Consider the following 23,868-nt stretch of genomic DNA (forward strand, 5'->3'; position numbering starts at 1 on the left):
TTCTTTCTGAGTTCTTTTTGTTTCTGCAGTTTTCACTCAGACATTTCCCTAAGCATGATTCTTTACCGAATTCTGTCATTTGCTTGCCTGCATGACCAAATCCAGTACCTTATACTGGCTTTGCCTATTTCTTTCTGTGACTATATATACATATATGTATAATTTTATATATGCATATGAGTATATATATGCGTGTGTATATATATATTTGTATCTGTGTGTAATTATATTTTTTTCTATGTTTGTTTCAGTGTTAGTGTGAGGTCTTGAGGCTGCATCTACTTTGAGTCTGAAAGCAAATGAAATTGCACTTTCAATGTACTGTAGGCAGTGTGTTTCAAGACTGTGATGTGATGATGTGGCCTAGCACATTCATTCACATCAGCTGGAAGCACGCAGCATTGAAGTTGGTTTCAGTAATCAACTCAAGCATGCTGTTGGCCTTCTGGTTTTCTTCTGTGCATTTATATATGTATGGGCATATAAAATGCATATATATATCTGTGCGTGCGTGTGTGTGTGTGCGTGCACGTGTGTGTGTATATCTTTTGCATGGTGTTTGTGTATTGTTAGTATGTAGTTAGTTAACTGTGAGGCCCAATAGGTCTGAATCAGCCTTTGTATGAATGTGCCTAATAATATCCTCCAGTAAATATAGAATAATTCACATTGTGTGCAGACAAAATTCTTGTTTAGTCTCATACTTCTTTTATACATATTTTCTGGCAGATTGGAATAACACGTTAAAACGTTAAATTGTGTCTGTACACTGCATGTAGTCTGTATGCAAGACCCGGTTTCTTTTTTTGTATATGTTATTACCTTTTTCTGTGTTTTGTTCCAGTTCGACGGGTCCCACCGAGGTTCTCTATCCCCCCCACCAATCATGAGATCATGCCTGGCGGGAGTGTAAATATCACGTGTGTTGCGGTGGGGTCACCAATGCCATATGTGAAATGGATGCTAGGAGCAGAAGATTTGACACCTGAGGATGATATGCCAATAGGGAGGAACGTCCTTGAGCTTAATGATGTCAGGCAGTCTGCAAACTATACTTGTGTTGCTATGTCTACCCTTGGTGTTATAGAAGCAATAGCACAGATAACTGTCAAAGGTATATCCCAAGAACATATATTTGGACATAGTTCAGTCTTTTCTTTCATTCATTGCCATATTCTGAGCAAATATTTTTAACTGAAACAGACTAAATGCCTCTTACTTTCTTCAGTCGAGAGAGTAAATATTCCAGCTAATCACTGGCATAAGACAAAATACAGATTCAAACAGCAATAATAATACTACTAAATAATTTAATGATAATGTTGTATTATTCCCCTGTGTCTAGCTCCCAGCCTTCATTTCAAGTAAATAAAGGATCTTGTACTCTTGCATGTATTTGTCAACAGCAGGAGCCTTTAAAAACCAGTCATTTGATTTTTAGAGTTGCTGGGTGTCCGAGTATCATGTTCACTGAGTAATTGGAAACTAGAGGTTCCAAAAATACCTGAAAATTCTGTTGTAATGGTGAACTGTCTGCTTATAAGATTCCTCTTCTGCATATGTTTATGGGATCTATTACAAAAGTCAATATCATTAATTAATATCAAATAAGCCTTACACTACAAAACTTGGATTTTCTGACAGATTTCTGGAGTAAATCACAATTGCTAAAAGCTTTCTCTCAACAAACCACATCTTCTTTCCATTCCAATCTTCCTGGTTTGTTTTCGTTGTTGTTGTTGTTGTTGTTGTTTGTTTTGTTTTTTAAGCTGCTTATTGTAACAACTGATGTCTAATATTGCATAGTGCTAACTGCATTTTTTGGCATTTGTGTTTAGCTTTACCCAAACCTCCTGGAACACCTGTGGTGACAGAAAGCACAGCAACAAGCATAACATTGACTTGGGATTCTGGAAACCCTGAACCAGTTTCCTACTACATAATCCAACACAAACCCAAAAACTCTGAGGAGCCATATAAAGAAATTGATGGGGTGGCAACAACACGCTATAGCGTGGCTGGCCTAAGCCCATATTCAGAGTATGAATTTCGGGTAGTTGCTGTTAATAACATTGGACGAGGGCCACCTAGTGAGCCTGTGTCAACAAGGACTTCAGAACAAGCCCCTTCAAGTGCACCACGCAACGTGCAGGCCCGTATGTTGAGCTCCACCACTATTTTGGTACAGTGGGAAGAACCTGAGGAACCTAATGGACAAATACAAGGTTACAGAGTTTATTACACCATGGACCCCACTCAACATGTCAACAGTTGGATGAAGCACAATGTGGCTGACAGTCATATTACCACTATTGGAAATCTGGTACCCCAGAAAACATACTCCGTGAAGGTTCTTGCTTTTACTTCTGTTGGGGATGGACCACTTTCTAGCGACATTCAAGTCATCACTCAAACAGGAGGTAAGTTACCAATGAACAGAATAATATATGCCGAAATTTTGCAGAGAGAGAATTTGAGTTTAAAATCTTTAAAAACTCTTCCTCTCAAGGATAGCCAGTTTATTCAAGCAGCTTTTGCAGATAACCTTTTCTCCATTCCACGGTGAAGGTTATCTTTGGAGAGGGAAAATTATCCTGTCACACTTTCATTTCTTTTTCATCAATTTCTAGAAGTTTTACTGAAGTTTAACTGAAGTCTCAGGGAGACCTCCATCCTAGAGGTGGCTGAATGTTATGACTTCTGTTTGGTGGTGGTCCATGCACCAAAAGTGTTTGTCAAGTAGCTCTTCACAGTTTTCTTTGAGGAGTTACCTGTGTTGGTGGGTTTTGTTCAGGTGGAGTGTGATTCCCTCATGTTTGTTACTGAATCTTACTTTTGGAAAGTCATCATGTATGTGTGCTGCGTGTGTATTCAAATAGTTGATAAGGTTCTGAAAACATGTAAAACATGAAAGCATTAAAAAAACCAACAAACCTTTGTATAGACTCAAGCAAGCAGTTGTGTGCACTTTGGATTTATAAATCAAATCCAGCCTACCTCTACAAAGAGCATACCAAAAGATCACAATTTTCTTGGGTTATGTTTGCAGTGAATTTGTTTTGTTTCGGTACAGGAGTTTTACGTCCATGAATTAGTTTTATTGGCAAAGGACAAAAAAGCATAGTGAAAAACATTACAGAGAATTGTTATGAAATCGAAAGTGAGTAGCTCTGGTGGAGCTACACTGCAGAAAGTGTTTTACTGTAGAAATAAGAAATAAAAGCTCCCTTTGTTTATCAGTTTAGAGACAGCTGTATGAATTATTACTGTAGGTGAGTGATTACCTAGAAATATTATATAATACTACGTGACTTTTTTTAGTACTGGAAAGTTTCCTATTGGAGGATCTAGCAGCCCTGAAATTCTTAAAAAAGTTTGTGTAAAATGAAACTTAACAGTCGTGTTTCATTCACCTTTTACTTCTGCATTTTACCAATATGTATTTAATAAAGAGAACAGAAATTGAGGTATTGACCTGGTACTTTTCTAAATGTTGTGTTACATAAAGTGTTACCTTTTGCAGTATCTCAGCTGAGATGTTACTAAATGAACTTTTTTAGGCCTTCTAGTGATACTTTAAAATGTCTCTGTGCACATGCAAATGTAAATATGCACCATAGTTTAATTTTGGCAGTTGTAATCCTTTTCAGGGACAAGGTTTTTTACTGACATCTGACTTCTTCTTGAATTCATGTGCAAAAAGCTTTTAAAGAAGAAGGTTTAGTAAGATCCTCATCATGTTTTTATTTAGAACCATAAACCTTTTAGATTAGCAAGAGTTTGTCAGTGGCTTCCCCAGAGATGGAGGAAGCAATTGAAATAATGAGCACTGAGGCTCAGTTGGACCGATCTAAGTTACATGACTTGCTGAGGTCACTTCAGAAAATCTGTGTTTATTAAAAGCTTCATAGAACTTCCATTAAACGTGCCCATCTGTTTCCGATTACTGTTGCAATCTGAAGAAATTATGACAACATTAACAGTGCTGGAGGGATTCTCAATACATTTTCAACTTTGTAACACAGTTGACTTGACATTGTTTATTTGTGACTATGTTAACAAATAGAACCAAAAATGTGGCATCAGGAGTGATTTTTGTGCTTGAAATATGAACATTTTAAGTCAGAAAAGAGAAAAATAGCTGAGAAAGTCTAGGGCAGTTCTCCAGTTCAGGATATGTTTAAAAATTAAGGTTGTCCTGGCTTTCTATCCAGCAGTTTCTTTTCAGTGAACACTGCAGAATAAAATGTTCTCCTTGCTCTTCCCTCCAGATTTGCTGTAATCTAAATCTGAATATGATTGTTTTGGTTTAAGTCTCTCTTAAGTTTGAAACTTATCCAAATAAATATAGTAAATTATAGAGTGCCATTTAAAAACAGCAGAAATGTATTTAATGAAAACATACATAGAAGAGTAAAAATTGGAATGGGGTGGTGATTATGTTTTGATTGCTTATTTTTTCCCTTTTTTTGAAACAAATAAGCTTATCATTGTAAACATGTAGCTTAACTCTTATGCTTACTCTGGGGATATTAGAGTATCTATAAATCAAAATCTGATTGACAGCTGTGACTGATAGGCTCTGTTAGCTTGGTTTCCTTCAAAACTTTCATCCCTTATGTGTATTCTGATCTTTAGAGATTACAGAAAATTGTTAATTTGTCTTATAAAAGCCCATTCACAAGAATCTTTGCTGTCTTAGTACAGCAGAATTAATCTTTTGAAATGGCCGTATGAGTGCCTTCAACTAAAAAATGTATAGTTTGAGGGGAAAAGAAGGAACCATTTTTCAGGGAATCAAACGTTAAAAAAAAAAAAAAAAAAGGTTTTTTTTTTGTTTCAGTATTCTGCTTAAGCATTTTAAGAAAAAGCCGTGTCCTATTGCCTAACTGTTTTCAGCAGTGTTTTCGTTACTGTGAAAAGACATAAAGAAATTATATAACCAGAAAATATCTGTAGAAATGAGCCTTTTGAGTAAGGGAAGATCAATTCCAAAAGACCTTATTCTCCATTTTCGATCAAAGGATTTGATTCTGCTGAGGATGGAGTCAGGATCAGTATATTATTTAGGTGAATTGACTTACTATCACCAAATTTTAGAGAAATATCGGTATAAGCTTTAGTGTTATACTTCCATACTTCTTCTTTACTTCACTAGAAAACAAAGGCTTTGTTGCTTTGTCTCCGTTTAGCTGCCCAGAACACACTTATTATGTATCTTCGCATATTTCCTTCCTTTGCTTAAACTGGTCAGAAGTACACCTGTTTTCTGGACAGTACTTTTAACCTGTGTGTACTGGGAAAATTCTTGAGCTTTAAACTGAATTTCTTAGTTTGGGTTGGGTTGGGTTGGGTTCTAATGTGCAAAGAGAGGATGCTTCTGAAGGAATTCAGAGATACTGTTTTTATTCTGAGCTTAAGAAGAAAGAGGGGAGATTGAAAGGTACACAGCGTCTATTAGGTAGTTGATTATTGAGAGAGAGGGAAAATGCATTCTGGGAAGTGAACGTCTACCTGTAAACGTATGCTGCGTTAAACAAGAACTTACAATACAAAACATACTGGTAATTTTAAACTAAGGTTTGGCAGTGGTTTGAAGACTGTGGAGTATTACAGTTACAAAAAGCCGGTCTTTTGAACACATGGAAAAGGACAGTAATGAAAAGGTCAAGTATATGACTTGGAGGGCATATAAACGGAGCCTTAGCTTAAGGGAAATTAGTTAATGGTTCTGGAGTTCTCATTGTAAAAGATTAGAAATTCAGAGGAAGGGAGTCTGTAGCAAACGAATACAGTTCTGTATTGTAGCAAGCTAGCTACTTTTTGCTTTCAGTCTTTTCTGTGGACATGTGAATGGGGAAACCTCATGTTTCTGAAACTCCATAGTACTAGCATCCTAGTGAAGCATTTAATGGAAATAGACTTGTATAAGTGAAGGGTTTAAGAGCATGCAGCTGGAAACTCAAACATGACGCAAAGAAGCAGGTGGAAGAAGAATAATTTGGAGCCAAGGTGAGGGGCAGGATTGTTTTTAAGTGACAAAATTCCCCTTGAGGAACATTTCTGGTGAGGTAGGAAAAAGTATTTCAGCTTTTGAATAACCCCTCTGCTCTCCAAGCACAGTTGAATTCTGTTAAGTATCCCAGTTTCTATGTTTACTTCATTTAAATGCTAACATGATGAGACCAATATTGAGGATCTCACCCTCAAACAGGGATCTTTCTGATTTTTTTATCTCTCAATTCTGTTTTTTGCAAATACATGAATGAACAGTGAAAATGTACAACTACTACTTTTGTCATTGATCTTAGGTATGGAAAAATACGTCTTGAAATAATTTCAAAACAACTCTACTGCTACGCTGTAGAAATAGGGTGTAGACAGAATTACTCTGAAAAACAGTTCATCTCCTCACTGTGTTCTCTAGTCATTCAGACAAGGCTATGTGGACTGTCTTTAAGACTGACCAACATGTTATTTTATTCTGTGGGCTCCCTCCGAGTTACAGTTGCATGTAGTAAGAAAGTGATTTATGGATTTCTGGTTTGTTTTCACAAAATGTGCTAGGCTTTTTGAACATTTAAAATGTAATTAATATTTCAAATACGGTGGTTCTGTGTTTGATACTGCAGAACTACAAGCCTCAGCTATTTTCAGACTCATTTGAAGAGGTTATTTCTGTTTTAGCAGAAAGACAGAGGGAGAGCAGGATGCACATACATTTAATACGTTACCCATTTTATTTTGTAATTATATTCTGTGATAATTTGGTATTGTTTAAAAAAAAAAAACCCTCCAGAGCACATTAACTCCTCAATTGTAAGAGCTTCTCTGCAGAGCTTCATGCTTCTTCCAGAGCAAGCAGAAGCATGAACTCTTGGTCCTTTTCAGTTTCCAACTGATTGTAAATTCTCTTGATCAATCTATTATCCTTTGCAAAATCGATTTCTAATTGAACTGAATGAGTTTGTTCTAGGTATGGATTTTACCATGTCATGAGGCCCTTTTTAGTCTGGAGACTGTCTTCTCTTTCCAGCATTACTTACAAACCCAGAACAGCCCTGGAGTGTGTTTCTGGTTTCTTCAGCCAGCTGAGAAGCTGTGCAGGGGACTGAAGTGACTTTCTAAATGTGAGATCTCATTTTATGATTCTGTTCTGGTACTTGAATTAGGGGTAGACGTAGAACCACATATGCAGGACAAGGTCCAGAAATCTGTGTTCCTGGTTATCCAGCAATAAACATGGAGGACTAGGCAAGCAAAAGTGTAGAACTTGGTATGAAGTTTTAAAAAGAGTAGTTCTGGACTTTGTTCTTTGTTTTGTCACTACGTTGTAGTGTTTCATCATGTGTACTACCTAAGTTACGTCATGGTTACAGTCAAAAAATAAGAGGTAGAATTGGTACAGAAGGAAGTTACGGGGATTAATGTATGTATGTAAAGCACACAGACCTCAAACCGGAAAAGACAGAAAAGACAATATTCAGAGACTGCTCATGCAGGAAGCATCTATTCAGTGAGCTGACCATGACAGCACTAATATGGAAAGTTAGATTTGATCTGTGAAATTAAAAACACTTCAGCAAGAGTATAAAGACCACTTAATAGATTTTCCAGGCTAGGAACCCTAGGCATTTTCTGTCTCTGAAGGAGACCAGTGCCTTCTGTCAGCTCCTCCAGTTTGGCATAGTTCCCATGTGCCACTGAAGAATTTTTTGAACAGATGTTTTGTCTTCTAGGCATAAATCCTAAAGAGTTTAAAAGTTATTATTCCACTTTCTTATCTGGTACTTTTTCTTTGGCTTAAGCCTTGGTTTCCCTAACAGAGTTTATCAGCAATACAGTTTGTTTAGTTTCTGTTATCTTGTTTTTGTTTTCTTCTTCATCTTCTCTATCTGTTTGGAGCAATGCAGATTTCCCTGTCACCTCTTTCTTTTGTCAGTGTTTTCAGCTTTAGACTTGCGTAACTGTGGTTGAAAAATGTGAGGGGAGACTAGCTTTTGCAGCAAGATACTATTTTGACAAAGGGAATTTGGGAAAATTCAATTAACCATCAACTTGTCTTACAAAATGATAGAGAATTGCAAACCTAAGACCATAAAGGTTAGGGGTTTTTTTTTAAGGAATTCTTGGAGGATGAGTATCTTAAAACATGCAGAGAGTCAGGAAATATCCTTTGTTCTCCATCTGCTGCCGTATTTATCGTAACAGATGGTACTAACCTTCATATGGATCACTTGACCATTTTTTATTACTGTTAAATTATTAGCATTACTATTACTGCCTGTCTGTGTTCTACAATTCATGTATCCGTACATTAAGCACAGATCATATAATCACAGGACAATGCAGGCTGGTAGGGTGATCTTCTGGGGAGGTTTCGAGACCCAGCCCCTGCCCAGAGCAGGCTCGCCATAGGGTCAGGTCAGGTGGGCTGCTCAGGTCTTCACCCAGCTGAGGCATAAACCCGCCCAAGGCTGGATGTGGTCCAAGCTCCGTGGGCCCCAGTTCAACTGCTAGGCTGTCCTTATAAAAGGCTTCTTACATCCAGCCTGAGCCTCCTGTATTTCAGCTTGAGCAGCTGCTTCTAGCCCTCCTGCCACACACTGCTGTGTAGAGCCTGGCTCTCTCGTCCCTTCCCTCAGTGCCGGGCGTGCTGGTGGGTGCCCTCCAAAGCCATCCTTTTTCCCAGTTGAACCAGCCCAATCCTGCAGCCGCTCCTTGCAGGGCAAGTGCCCCAACCCAGAGCCATCTTGCTGAGGCCGCAAAACAGATGAAATACCCAGATGTGGTCTGAAGTGCACAGAACAGACAGTCCCTGCCCCCCCGGCTCTCAGGCCCGTCTTGTGCTCACACCACCTCTGGCACCGCTGGCCCTAGTTGCTACCTAGGCATACAGCTGGCCCCAGCGCAGCTTGCTGCCTACCAGGGCTTAGGACCATCCCCACAGCAGCTCCCTGGCCCCAGCAGTTGCAGTCTGCATCCCTGCAAGGCTCTGCCTACCCAGGACAGGGCCTGCTGAACTTCGTGGGGAACCATTGGCCTGTATGTACCTCCCTACTCTCCAACTCCCTCTTAGCAGTGTCCTGGTCTTTGAGTGTGTCAACTGGTACCCCCCCAGCTTGATGTCATCTGCAAATGTGGAACACGTGCCCTCCATCACCTCCTCCAGGTCAGTGATAGAGATGTCAGACACAAAATGGCACAGGTAATATAAGCTGCTGTTTGACCTTCTGTGACCAGGCTAAAATGATTTTATTATTCCATCTGTGTGTCTCAGTTACTTTACCAAAATACTTTTTCTCCTATTCTTTGTCACACACTGAAGCAAATCATGGCCAGTTTTACGAGGTTTTTTCTGTTTGTCAGATGAAGCAAATAAAATGCCTACAGCCAGGTACCCACCTGAGTTTCATTAGATAGATTAGGAACAACCTGTAGCAAAAATGAAAACTTCCAAATATGTGCCTAGACTCCGGATTTTATTACCAAGTTTAGGCAAGCCTTCAGTGGGGCTCCACACCTACTTTACGCCATGTTCAACAGCAGGAAAATCTGCAGATGTTGTCTGGTTTGTACTCTGGAGTGTTTTGAGTCGGCTAACGTAAAAAGTTCTCATGTTCACCTAGTAAATGCATTTTTACAACTATGCTATAGATCTGCGAAGTTAAAGCTTAATGTAGTAGTACTTCAGAATCTGTTTCAAAGTCAGGAATTGTCCAGTTATCCCACTCTATCCCTCTTAATTTCAAATCCATTCAGTTTTAAAAGGATGAAATTAGAAGCATCTATGTCAAAAATACTTTTCTGATATTTCCTGTAATTGCTCCCTGTGCTTTGTGATTTTTTTCCCTTTCACACTTTGCAGTACTCAGGAAGTGGTCTCTTTTTTATACCAGGCATCTTTTCAAAAAAATAGCTAATTACTCCTATCCTTTTTTGTTCCCATGAAGAGACTTGGTCTGCTGTTCATTCTCATTCATTCCCTCAGAAAAAGGCAACATCTTTCTACACCTTTCCTTTTCTATTTTGTCCTGTTTTGGGGAAAAAAGAAAAGAAAAGTGAATGGTAGGGGTTTGCAACCTCCGCACAGGAGCCTGAATATGCTATTTGTTGACAGGTTATCTGTCCAAAGTTAGGTATCAAGCCTCTGCCAGCATACATGAGGGGAGTGTTATCCTCAGAGTGACATTCTGTAGAAATCTGGGGAAGAAAAAAATTACAATCACAAATTATTTTTACCATTTGCTCCATGGTGTTTCTAAGTCTTCTACAGTACAACAGAAACATACTTGTAATGATGTAATAAAATTGTACCCCGAAAAATGATTGTGAAACAATCTCTGTTGTCACATCCTATTTGTCGTGCCTGTTCTCAGTAGGTGCTAAGAAGTGCATCTCATATTTTTTTCTTAAAAAAAAAAAAAAAAGCCATATTTTATTCTTGAAAAGCTAGAAATGTCATGGAAAACTGTTTCATGCCTTATCAACAGCACCATAAACTGAAAGTAATGTTTTAGAACTTGGGCGCTAGAATTATGATACGCATTTGAATGAGTTATATTTTGCTGTCATCTCCCAGACAACCTCATTCTTTACCATAGATTTGCAGAAGTAAATGAGGGTAACATTTAGTCTAGACAATTTCTGTGACCATTACACAAGACATAGCAACAGAGAATGTTCTTGACTACTGGAATCAAAGTTGCATTTCTATTTCTTGCAATTAGAAAGTGTAGTTACTAGAAATTCAGCTATATTGGTAAAAATACCAGTCATTAAAAGGGTAGAAGTATGTCACTTCTTACATTACTGGAAATCTTTTCAGCAGGTTATAACATCTTCACATTACAAAAGCATTCAATATTTAGGTGTCTAAGTTAAAGACCAGGTTGTATTTAGTATCATTGTTACTTGTAAGCTGAGCATGTGATCATGATGCATGTGATGGTTTTAACACTTTGTTCTTGACTCTTCCAGCCAATCTTACGCCATTCTATCATTTTCCCATATGCACACACATATATATTATACACGTGTATGTTTAACATTTCACACATAAATTATTAGATTGCTGGTATTCATCACGAGGCTTCTGTTCAATTGCATTTCAGTTCTGTGTATATTATTTATACTACAAAGCACTTATTCGAAATCCTTGATAATTTGTAGTGTGTAAATTAAATACATCATTATTCTTTTCTGAGCTCAGATTAATTTATTTCATAGTATACTTAATCGATTTATTTAAGTTCAGTAAGTTCAATGAAGATAGTATTGTGTGAAATCTTCAGACAATAGTTTAAAAGGTTTGAAACATAAGTGTTGAACTAGCCAAAGAAACAATTGGCAACACTGCTCAACTTTTTCTTTAGTGCCTGGTCAGCCATTGAACTTCAAAGCAGAACCCGAGTCTGAAACAAGCATATTACTTTCCTGGACACCTCCACGCTCTGATACCATTTCCAGCTATGAACTGGTTTACAAAGATGGGGAACATGGCGAAGAGGTAAGGCTATACATCTTTTAAATACTCTTTAATGAGTCAGACATAAAATGATGCAATGATTAAAACTGATGGATTAGTAACTTTCTTTAGTACAAATGCCTTGATGTTTAACAGTTTGTTAAAGCTAGTAGTCATCCTAATGATAGACTGAGAGTGCGTAAACAGCAGAACATGCTGTTGATGATTACTAGCCAGTGGAACTTCGCTGTTCATGAGTTATCCACAGAAGTTGCATCTGGTTTCAGACATTAATCATGTCTCTCTAAGCCTGTTCTTCTACAGTGGCTTGGAAGCAGAAATATTATGGACTCTGGAAGATTTTTTGCGCTTACTCTTTGGACTTTGAAGTCTATTTCAGCTTTGGAGAATTTTTGTTTCTCTTTGCCACCATCTAACAGTTCTCAGGCTTCTCTAATCTTTCAGTAATACTTGAAAAGAAATAAAGATAAAAACCTACAATGGCCATTTTCTGTAGCATTATTTCTTAAAAGAATTTTCAGTTTGAGTGCCTCTTTGGTGTTAGTATTATACACTTTAGAATAAACTGTTCTCCTGATATGAAAACCACGTGATATTGCCAGGTGTCCCAGACAAAAGAAAGAAGCCGGCAGTCTCAGAAGGCAGCAGGAGAATGTCATCCTCATGGATTTCTGCTGCATCATCAGCTCATCGCTGATGCTTCAACTGAGCTGATGTTTATGGTGGCTTCACACACACAATGTCAATACATAAGGTTTTTTTTGTGTAAGGGGACCAAATCCATATTTCACCTCCAAATGGGATGCAGGCCCCTGCTTAGTAAGCTATGCTTTTGAAAAATTTGCTTCTTGATAATTTGAACACAAATTTAACTAGGAGGTTATACCCAAGATTACATATAAAATCCTGTAGTTCACTCTCATAATAAGTTGCTAAAAGTAAGTCTTTGTTCATCTCTTAGTGTCTAAAAAGCCTTTTATACTTTGTACACAGCTATTACTTCCTTAAACTGTCAAACAGTATTTCTGGCTCTGAGTTTCACCCGTTAAGCCGTTGGCTTTAACAAATATTCTTCCTTAATGTGTGTTTGTCAAAAGTAATATATTGACTTTTTGTTCGGTTTAGTTTGATTCTGTTCTGAGTTACATTCTTGAACTTAGATTTTTCTCAACTGGGTTATCATTGGAGAATAAAAGCACATCTTCTATAGGCAAAATATGGAATTCAGAATCTCTGAACGTTAATCAAGACTTCTTCTTATTACCTATCTTTAGCAACGGGTTTCCACTGAACCTACTACATCTTATCGCTTGCAAGGCTTAAGGCCAAACAGCTTGTACTTATTCCGTCTAGCTGCACGTTCTCCACAAGGCCTGGGTGCTTCAACAGCAGAAATCTCAGCGAGAACCATGCAGTCAAGTAGGTGTCTTTCCTTGCTAAGTTTATTCCCTTGTCTTGTATTTCTCAAAGAGTTCAATCTCACTAGTCCAGAGAGGCAACAACAGAAGAAAAAAAAACAAAACAAAACAAAGCAAAATGATAAAAATGCAGCATTTGTGGTATTTTTTAATTATTTAATACAGCAAAAGAATGCTTAAAATGTGTATTTTTGTAGGTGTATTGTGATTTAATTAATATATGAATGTTACATAGTTTCAGAAAAAACCTCTGTAAACCAGTGTCTAAGGAGGCATATTATGCTATATAATGTTATGCTGACATCATAATATTTTATTTATAGTAAGATAAAATGTTTTATCATGCCATAGATATACATTAATGACAATCCTCCACCCTTAAAATTCCATCTACCCAGTCTGCAGATTTCCTGTAATACGAGGTTGTTCCTGAAGTACAAAAAATTTGTAGAGTGTGTCAGGTTGAATATTTGAGACTGTTCCAAAAATTTCCTCATAACTGTTTTTCTATAGTAGCTAATTGTTCGGATTTTTAGACAGATTTTTTTAATCTAGGCTTTTTATGATGCTCCGTCATTTTTTTACACCAGTAGAAAAGTTGTTTTCTCAGTGTATGCTGATGGAAACAATGTCATGAACGTCAGAAACTTTGTCTACAAATGAGATGCAAAAAATTGTCAGGGATTATATATACATTTTAAAATATTTAAATTAAGACCTAATTAAAACAATCAGGTATTTCAGAGATGATGTCCATAAGTGCTACTCTTGCCAGATAACTTAATGCTTTCCTGACAGTTTGAATTATAATGTATGATTTTAAAACTTGGTGCAATTCTATTTGGGTTTTTGTTTTTTGTTTTTTTTTTTTTTTTAATTAAATGGCCTTTTCTTAAATTAACATTATTTCAAACAGAAAATTCAGATTCTCAATTCACATGATGCGTTTTAATTTCCAGTCATGACAGATATGATTACACATTCCTTGTTACTGTTATGTATTAATAGTAGTGTGAATGGAGAAACAGTGCTGCAACCAAAGCTAAATGTGCTCCCAAAGCATTTCTAAGGCATTTGGAAGAAACATAAAAGACAATTATATAACACGATGCTAGATTTTGACATAGTGGCAAGGCACCTTTTAATTTAAGTAATCCAGAATCAATAATTTGGTGAAGAAAAAGGTATTTATTCTGGGAGCCATTTCAGCTATTTATTATGCTCATTCTCTTATATTGGGTGAAGATTGCTTAGACTGTGCATACAAAATAAACATACAGGGAGCAAGTGTGCATGTTCCATACATGAACACATTGCCATTTTTCCTTTCTTCAATATAAGAATGTTATGCTTTTTTCAGCCTTCTGTCTTCAAATAGTAGGAAAATCCAGTTCATTTTGGTGGGCAGACCCTGGTTATTTAGTGAAAAGATTGCAAAATCTTTTTTTGCAAAATTTGTGTGTTTTGAGAAAAACATATATGCATTAATAAAACTGGTTACGCAAGTAACCTACAGATTAGTTACATAAATATAGTATTTTGCGTTTTCAGAGTAAAATGGATTAAAAATTAATAAACTTCTATGACTTTATTAACAATGTTCACCAGAATACGCTATAGCCTTTCATCTTGGTTTCAGAGATGCTACAGGGATTTATTTCTTTACATAGAAGATCCTTAAGGAAAATTTTACTGGTATTTGACTTCCTGCACAAATCGATGGCAGAAGGGGACCAACGTATTTTGAGTACTTGATTTCTGAATTGGCCTAAAAAAACCCCAAACCCACAACAAATATGATAATCTATCCCCCTCATCCACCTCTTCTAGTTGGTTGAAATGCTGGTACATTCCCTCCTGTATTCCCTTCAGAAGAGCAGTGTATCATACTGAGTAAAAAGCCATTGATTCCTGTAGAAGAGCTATAGGAAACCAAAAGATTCACATGTAAATGCAATAGGTTACAGCAGAGTCCTAGGCCTTCTTTGTTGTGGGGTTTTGGGTTTTATTTTGTTGTTTTGTTTTTTTGATGTGCCTAGTATAAGTACCAGAAACCCATTTATTTCTTTTTTTTTTCCCTTAAGAAATAGGAAAAAAATAGTAGACAAAACAAAAACAAAACAACAACAAAAAAAAGGTACTATAAAGATCTTGCACCCAAAGTTTGTGTTTTCCTTACAAGAGAGAAGGCAGAAATAGGAAAGGAGTCCATGTCCGTTACTTCTGCCAGTGAATTTGAGCTATGGCTCCTTTTTTGGAGCTCTGAATGATCTCAGGTAGAAAGCATGGATTTTGCTAAATCAAAGTGCATTTAAGCACATAAATGCATACCTAACTTTCAGTATGTGAATTGCTTCACTGGAAGCAGTGAAATGACATAAATGCTTAAATGCTCTGGAGCCCGGAAAAGTTAAATGTGCTACAGACTCCTTTGAGTACAAATCAGTAAACGTGAGCACTTTTGCTCTGGAAGACTGGTGCTGGTGACCAGAGATGAAACCAAGTTAGAATCTCTCACTGTTCTGATGTGCTGAGCTTGTGAACTCTGTAAAATGAATACCTGCTTTCTTGACACGTTGTTTGGGGGTAGATTTTTTTTTTTCCCCTGTAGAAGTTACCTACATTACTGGTAGGATTTAATTCTTTGCTAGCAAAGGTGTCTCCAAGAGGAGTTAAAAAAAGTAAAACTGACAGCTGATCTAGGGTAAGTACAAGTTACAGTCAGAGTCAACAAGCCTGTCACTTGTTCCTGGTAGGTAAAACTTTGACTAAGACTTTCTTCATCTTCTATTGACTGCATGCTCTTAGTATGTTGGCTACAGAAATAATAAATGTTTCACAAAATGCTTTCCATTTAAACATAATATGTGTTTGACTTGTGCCAGGCAGACTCAGTTATAAAAAAAAGTCCTGAAAAAATAATAGTTTATGAGAGTGGCAAAATTACACTGTATAATGGCAAAAAATGGCAATTTATGGAGCAATTTCTAGCAATTATTGCAAGTTTTTAGGAGTTCTGTAAAAAGAGAATTTTTCTCAAAGTAAACCCACTTGAAGGGGATATATCCAAATTTGCAAGTAATACAGGTCACGTGTCATTTAAAATATTTTAGCTTGCACTAATTGCGATTATTATAAAGATAGATCAGTAGTCATAGAAGTGTCACGTTTTTGTTTTATTTCAAGAAGAATTTTAATTACAGGTAGGTAACATTATTTTGAGGTTTCATCTTCATGTATTTCCCCTGCATACTTTTTCACCATTTAGTTGGTCTGTTCATTTTCAGTTTCCTCATGTTAATAAGCCAAGGTGCATATGATTATCTGACGTTTTGCTGTTTTAAGTTTCTACTTTTATTTTTTCTTTAGCTTTATTTATTATTTTCATTTGGTTGCCTTTTATTTATTTTTATTTTTTCTTTTGTTCATTTTTTTCAATCACTCCTATCCTTTCACTCAAATCCTTCTTTAACCCACTACTGAAATTAGAGCCATCAGCTCCTCCTCAAGACATTAGTTGCACAAGCCCCAGCTCCACTAGCATTTTGGTAAGTTGGAAACCTCCACCAGTGGAAAAACAGAATGGCATTATCACTGAATACTCCATCAAGTACATTGGGATTGATGGAGAAGATGTCAAGCCCCATGAAATTTTGGGAATTTCCTCGGACAGTACCCGATACCTTTTGGAACAGCTGGAAAAATGGACTGAGTACCGGATCTCTGTGACTGCCCACACTGATGTTGGACCTGGCCCAGAGAGCTTAGCAGTATTGATTCGGACAGATGAAGATGGTATGTTGCCTCCACTACATCAGTTTGCACCTCTATGACTCTGTCGATCTGCTGTCTTCTGTATAGCCTAACAGTATTTTTTTCTGCTCCTCTTTTTTTTCCCAAATCACAGATGTTAGCACCTTTTGAGTTTTTTAATCAAAGACTTGTAGAAACTACACCATTTTTATATTTGGCATTTTTATTCTTTTTTAACAGAAAGTACCTTTTTGTAAGTGACATGAATCTGCTGCTTCTTTGAGCCCATACGTATCCTTCTTGCTCCTCCTTTAACAGAAAAATAACACTCCGAGGAAAATCTTTCTACCTTTTCAATCATTGTTTTTTTTTAAACACTTATGTCTAGGAACTTTTTTTCAGGTTTTCTTGGTTTGTTTTTCTTTTTTTTTTTTTTTTTTGACTGCTTTCTTGTTCCATGTTGTGCTTTTTGATTTGGGTTTTTTTGGGTTGGTTTTTTATTTTTTTAAGTTTTATTTTTGATCTTGGAAAACTGGTGTTCCACACATTTTCTTTTCTTCCATGCTTGAAAGTGACAGAAGACAGCCCTATTATCAGCCTCCTTTTTATACTACTGAAAAAAAAACCCAAAAGCGACAAAGAATTTAAACAAAAATAAGGGAATCTTTTTTTGAAATCTTTTGTGTTTTTAGTAGCAGTAGTAATAGTAGTAGTGTTTCAATGATTAAAATATCTCTTTGTACTACAATGCTTTGACTCTCAAAGCATCTTCCTTGGCTTTTGTACATTTTTACATGTTTTTCTATTTTCTCTAGTACTCCTTTTTCTTCCATTTTTTGCATCAGTCATGGTTTTTGATCTTTTCACTGAAAGGTAGAGCAGATTGGTTGAGCATTTTGATTTGTTGAACAATTTGTATTCTTCAGAGAAAACATGAGTGAGTCTGCCCTTAAAAAAAAAACAAAGAAAGAGATGGGTGGGACAGGTGCCTGTAATTCTCTTCTGTCCAATGATGTTGTTCCAGTTCCTAGTGGTCCTCCTCGCAAAGTCGAGGTAGAGGCTGTCAACTCTACTGCTGTTAAAGTGTCTTGGCGCTCACCTGTATCCAATAAGCAGCATGGTCAGATCCGAGGATACCAGGTCCACTATGTGAGAATGGAAAATGGAGAGTCAAAGGGTCAGCCCATGCTGAAGGACATCATGTTGGCTGATGCACAGGTAATTGGCGTATTTTGTATTCTTTTCTGGGTCACAGTGAAAATATTTTGTGTACCAGAGAGCTACCCATGACTGCATTTTGTTTTCCTTCTGTATTTCAACCATCTACTTAACATCTCTAGAGTGTTCATCTCTATTTTAACATCTTTTTTTTTTCAGAATACTTTTAAAGGTTGTTGGGCTCAACCTCGGCACCCTTTTCTGTATAGGTGTGGAACTTAATGCTAAACTGTGTCATTCCACTGGCTTCCTGAAACCTGAAGGCTTCACCCTATGACATATGTTGTGAAATTTTAAAGCTTCAGAGAGATCTGAGCCTGGTCACAGTCAATAGAGCAAACTGAGCACTGCCTATTCCACCCACCAGATATTTCTGTGTTTCAGTGGAGAACCTAGAAAATTCAGAAGCCTGTGTGGGCTCATTGTTACAGTGTTTATGTCATTAGCATGTATCCACCTCACAACGAGTTTCAAAAGAGATTAATTTGTCTGTGCAACTTTAGAAATCACCAAGGTATTTATACCTGTCATTATCCATATCAGTAACTGTGCAATAAAATGAGGAGCTTAATTTATACGGGTATGGAGTTACTTATATTGCAATGTTTCCCATCTGTTTTATGAACTACGAAACGAGTCCAGAGGAGGGCCATGAGGATGATAAGGGGGCTGGAGCACCTCCCGTTTGAAGACAGGCTGAGAGAGTTGGGGCTGTTCAGCCTGGAGAAGAGAAGGCTGCATGGAGACCTCATAGCAGCCTTTCAGTACCTGGAGGGGGTCTACAAGGATGTTGGGGAAGGACTCTTCCCTAGGGACTGTAGTGGTAGGACAAGGGGTAATGGCTTCAAACTTAGACAGGGGAAGTTTAGATTAGATATAAGGAAGAAGTTCTTTACTGTGAGGGTGGTGAAGCACTGGAATGGGTTGCCCAGGGAGGTTGTGGATGCTCCATCCCTGGCAGTGTTCAACGCCAGGTTGGACAGCGCCCTGGGCAACATGGTTTAGTGCGACGTGTCCCTGCCCATGGCAGGGGGATTGGAACTAGATGATCTTAAGGTCTTCCAACCCTTACTATTCTATGATTCAATGATTCTATAACAAAAAAAAACCCTGATCACATCAAGTTTAAAAAGGTTCTAAAAATATGATTTTACTGGTTGAGATACACTAGTTCTCTGTAGAACTGAAGATTCCCAAGGCTCCCGGTAGTGGAGGAATACATTCATCCTACATTGAAACTATTAGCAAATACACACTTCTCACTTCTAGCTCTCAATTTATGGCTGGAATGATTGGTAATGGTAAGAAATTATGAACCTAGCATAAAGAGTTGAACTTGCCTCTTAAGCATTTAATGTGAATAAATAAATGGCGTTTGGCTTCTTTTGTTTTTTCTTCTGGTCTTAGTTCTAAATCTCAGTTCTGCAGATACATTTTTGAGAACAGGTCTTCTACACCTGCGTTTTGCTGATGTTCCTGTTCTCAAACTATTGTCTCTGTTCCTGGAAGTCTTTTTGCAGTTTTACCGGCCAGTCTGTCTGTCTGTATGTACTTACCTTTTTTGCAAAACATGGTATTTTTATAGCTTAAATTAATTGGAGAGAAAGATGAAAACAGGTGGGGAAATAGGAAGGGAAAGGGAAAGGGAGAGGAGATGGAAAAGGAGATGCTGCCACACTTTGGTTCTCCCCTTTCTTGCACAGATTCTCACTTTCAACTTCTGTGTGCTAGCAGTTTAAAAGGTCACACGTAGTTTGGAAAGTCAGAAACTAGAGACTAGATGACATATTAAGAGCCCAAATATCATAAAGGCAAGAGTTGTATTTCTTTTTTTACCAGATTTGGCTTTGAACTGTCTGTTTGCCATTGGTTCACTCTCTATAGTCACCTCCTTTCTCCTCTCCCCCCTCCTTCCTGCCTATCACAACTCTGATAGATGTGATCGGAACTTGTACAGGTATGAAATCTTGATGGCAGATCAGTGTGGTTAGGTTTCGAGACTAAAAAAATCCTGCTGTTAATTTAAATAAGGCAAGCATATAGTCTAGTAACACAGTTAAATAAACAGGTAGCCTTTAATTCTGCCTTGGTAGCTATTTTAATACGATCTTTTATAAAATATAACTACATGGTACAAAGGGATTCATTACTTCTTTCACCTTTCAAAGAAAGATAAGTGGCTGGGTTTTTTAGGGAGAGCAGAAATGAAATTAAAAATGCCTGGCCTGATTTCAATTAACCAAATTCTGTGTGATTTTACATGATTAATTCAAATGGCACATGATTTTTTCCATTATTTTTTTGTATTTATTTTACTATTAAGAAGAAATCAGGCTACAAATATCTTCATTTCTTTTGTTTTTCCTTCCAACTCTATTTACTTTCAATCAGTGGGAATATGATGATACTACTGAACATGTGAGTAGTTTTTGACTGGCCAGAAAAACAGTGTGTGGTGTTTCGGGTTTTTTTCTTTTTGCTTGTTTGCTTGTAGCCTCCTTTTATTTTTCTGAGTTTTCTTCGGGTTTTTTGTTGGTTTTTTGGGGGGTGGTATTTTCTTTGGTTTATTTTGTTTTTTGTTTTTCATTAGCACAAATGCATGCTCCAAACAACAAAGTTTTTTTCTCTTATGGCAGCTTTTTTTCGTTTTTTTGGGGGGGGGGGTTGATTACAATTATTGCTTGCTTGTTCTGGGGTTTAGCATGATACCAAAATGTACAGAACTGGCTTGTGTTTTCTTCTTTTTGATGACTGTCACTAACTTTGCTTCACAGTTTCCTTTTTACGGGAAGGTGTTAGAAAAATAAAAGTGGTTCAGAGTTGTGTAGCTGTAGTCAGATTTTTCTGTATTCATTTTAGGATGAATTTTATTTTGTAATTGAGATTTGAAATCAGTTGTCCTTTCTTTTTCGGCGGTTTAATAAATGTGTTTTGTGTGCTACCAGGAAAGCCAAATGCCCTGCAGTATTATGCCTCAGTAGCAGTGTTTACTGTATCCAGATCACACTTTTAAACAACGATGCTACATGCAATCATATTTCTTATATCATGAAGTTGTTTTAAATGAGGTTAGTTCTTCATCACTGTTTAAAAGGATGGATTATGGGTTCTTAGTGTCCATTCAGTTCTGAGCTAAAGTCTATGTAGGGTATTTTTCTGTAGGGTTTTTTTAATGTGTTTTTATCTTATTTGATCTATTTTGCCCACTCATTCTGATCATTACCTGGTTATTTCGATATTGCTAATAAGTGACTGTGAATACAGTGCCAAATTCTAATCACATCTGTACTAAACTCATACCCACTATATTGAAAAATCCATTTACTGTTGATAATCTGACCCATAATTTTTATATTAACTTTTATGGTTGTTGCCTCTGAGGGGTGTGTGATTGCACATGTGCTATTTATTCTAGGCACATAAATATACCATCTCTCTGGAAGCAGTGAAATTTACTGTGAGTTCATTCAGTCACATAAAGATGCAAAGGAATAGTTCAGTGGTTACAGACTAGAAGCTGATAAGTCGGGAATGTTGGGCCAGTCAGTTGCCTCTAAATATTGTCCATTTGTATTTGCATATAAAATTTATTATATTGTGCGTGTCAAGGCTTAAATTCCTCTGTCTGCATTTACAGCATGACATAAGTTTAGTTTATTTCTGGTGGCTGGCCCTTCACCATCTTCTGTGTGTGTATACATGTATGTGTATGCACTTGTGTAAAAAGATTCCCCTTGCATTAATGCTTGTAGTTTGGTCTTGCTGCTGTTCTAGCTGAAGACCTACGTGTTTTGTGGCTGCCGCCATTTGTTCGAGGGCCATCAGATTTATTCTCTGGCCTGTTTTTAAATGGTGTGTTAGGTATTTTTTTAGACCTGAAGAGTGAGTTGTTTCCAGAGTCCTTTGAGATCCACAGGTGCACAATCCAACCAGTTGCACAGATTGCAAAGAAAGTGTTGTGAAAGAAACAAGGCTTTCTTGTTCAGCTAAACCATCATTACTTACAAGGTGTGGATACAAATGCAACACTATTCTTACTAGGCATTTTATAGATGTATCAGTGGTGTCCTGTAAATTACTAAGTTAAATGGAGTTTCTCATTCTTTCACATGCATGCATTTCACAGTATCAGTAGTATTGCTCAGGAAAGGTATTTCAGAAGGCTTTATTCGCTGTTCACACCAAGAAGCCATTGGCCTTGTGCTTTAAACTACCTGCGGCATGCTATTTAGAAGCGTGCTGTCTTTTATTGCATGAGTGAAACATTTTGCATTATGAAATATTTCACACAGAACAGTCTGTTGGTGCTCTCAAATGCTTGCTATCACTGCCAGTAGCACAAAAGCGTGTTCACTATATGTAGTAAACAGGGGTTGTATGAAGGATTCCATGCTTTCCTGGAAAACAGTCTATTTTTAATAATGTGTTCTTGTTTTATTCCATCTTAGGAAATGATAATTTCTGGGCTTCAGCCTGAAACTACATACTCTTTCACTGTGACAGCCTATACAACAAAAGGTGATGGAGCACGCAGCAAGCCCAAACTCATATCTACTACCGGTGCAGGTAATACTCATATATCCGTTAATCTCTGAATAAATCCTCTGACTTTTCCTGGTAGTGTTTTTCTTCTACTATTTGGAAGTCTCCTGTTCAGTACAAAGTGTTTGTAGGACATAGGGGTTTCTCTTTCAGTATTTGACCCTTCATTTATTTAGATAAAAACAGAACCAGTGTCCCCCTATGTCCCTTTCTCATCAAGATTTAGCCAAAATGTAATACTTAACTTTATACTTTCTAGTAGCGCTTGCATTATGATTGGTGTCTTTTGGAGAAGAAAAAGTAGAAATTTGGAAGTGAGAAGAATACTTGAAAATTTAGTGAAGGGCTTTCCTGATCTTTGTGAGAGCAGCAATGCTGCTGCCTACCAGTGAGAACATTGAAAGAACCTACCTGTATGACATTCACAAGTTATCGTCTCAGAAGAATGTGATTATTAAAGCAGATAATTAGAAAACGGAATGAAAGTCCAGCCTGTGAAACCCTGGAAGCCATATTACTTTGTGGCAATTTGAGGCATAAACTAGACAAAGTACACCATGCCACTGTGTTCCGTCTGCATTTGATCACAGGTGGTACTAGATGGTGGGTATCTGACTGCATGAGCAATTCAGCTCATTCAGTTAGCACTGATGGGATGAACTGAATTGCTTTTAGATGAGGAACTAGTTTTTTAAAAATTTAGATGGTTCACTCTGGCCAGCTTAACCAAAGGGTGGTGTGGTGTTCATCTACAGGTGTTCATCGTCTGTAGGTGTTCATTTGCTGAGTTTTGTAGTGTAGCCATTAAGGGTAGTCCATTACAATCACATGGAAATCTTTGTAGCACGATTACAAGATCTCCTAATAACAGTATATTGTTTATGCTAATATATAAATATAAAGTCTCAAAGGCATATGTATTCATATTTAAACTAATTGACTCAATTTTTAGAGCAATCACTGAATGTAAAGCACATCTTGTACAAATATCAGAAATACCTTTATCTTCATCCCATCATCTTCTTTGGAAGAATCTGTCTTGGTGGCTAGATACATCATATGGTTTCATTTCAGGTTTTGTAATATCTTTTATTCATTACTCTTGACCGATGCTGAATTTACCCTCCAACTTCTTATCTTTTTTGAATTCTTATGGTCTGGGGAAAAAAAAATAAAGAGTGATATATACTTCTCATTTACATTTGAACTTAAGAAAAAAGGCGCTTGATCCATTACTCTTTTTAAAGTTCAGTTTCCAATTTAAGTAAAAACAATTATATAGATTATGATTTGATTAGTTTCTAGGTATAAACATAAGTCATGCAAACCTGCTTGCAAAACTTGAAGCTTTTGTGCATTTAGTTCTTACTGAATATTCATGTTTCACTCTTCCAAGAGCTCTGATGCTTCTGCTTTAGAAAGACAAACAAATCCCTTTAAACCCCGAGC

General features: G+C 37.1%; 1 protein-coding gene across 50 annotated transcripts in view; it reads left to right on the plus strand.

The window, feature by feature from the left end:
* Window positions 1-23,868, plus strand: part of PTPRD (protein tyrosine phosphatase receptor type D) — a 1,245,299-nt gene that overhangs the window by 1,105,699 nt on the left and 115,732 nt on the right. For 26 of the 50 annotated variants that reach the window (XM_030512143.1, XM_030512142.1, XM_030512141.1 and 23 more), the window contains 8 exons: window positions 845-1,114; window positions 1,839-2,420; window positions 11,376-11,509; window positions 12,763-12,907; window positions 16,396-16,701; window positions 17,684-17,877; window positions 20,269-20,295; window positions 22,326-22,443. In XM_030512143.1, coding sequence (XP_030368003.1) covers window positions 845-1,114; window positions 1,839-2,420; window positions 11,376-11,509; window positions 12,763-12,907; window positions 16,396-16,701; window positions 17,684-17,877; window positions 20,269-20,295; window positions 22,326-22,443 — 1,776 coding nt within the window. The remainder of the gene's footprint in view (window positions 1-844; window positions 1,115-1,838; window positions 2,421-11,375; window positions 11,510-12,762; window positions 12,908-16,395; window positions 16,702-17,683; window positions 17,878-20,268; window positions 20,296-22,325; window positions 22,444-23,868) is intronic. The other 24 variants (XM_030512178.1, XM_030512183.1, XM_030512179.1 and 21 more) reach the window with 4 other exon arrangements.

The sequence above is a fragment of the Strigops habroptila genome, chromosome Z (genome assembly GCF_004027225.2).
Source record: "Strigops habroptila isolate Jane chromosome Z, bStrHab1.2.pri, whole genome shotgun sequence".
Classification (NCBI taxonomy): Eukaryota; Metazoa; Chordata; class Aves; order Psittaciformes; family Psittacidae; genus Strigops; species Strigops habroptila.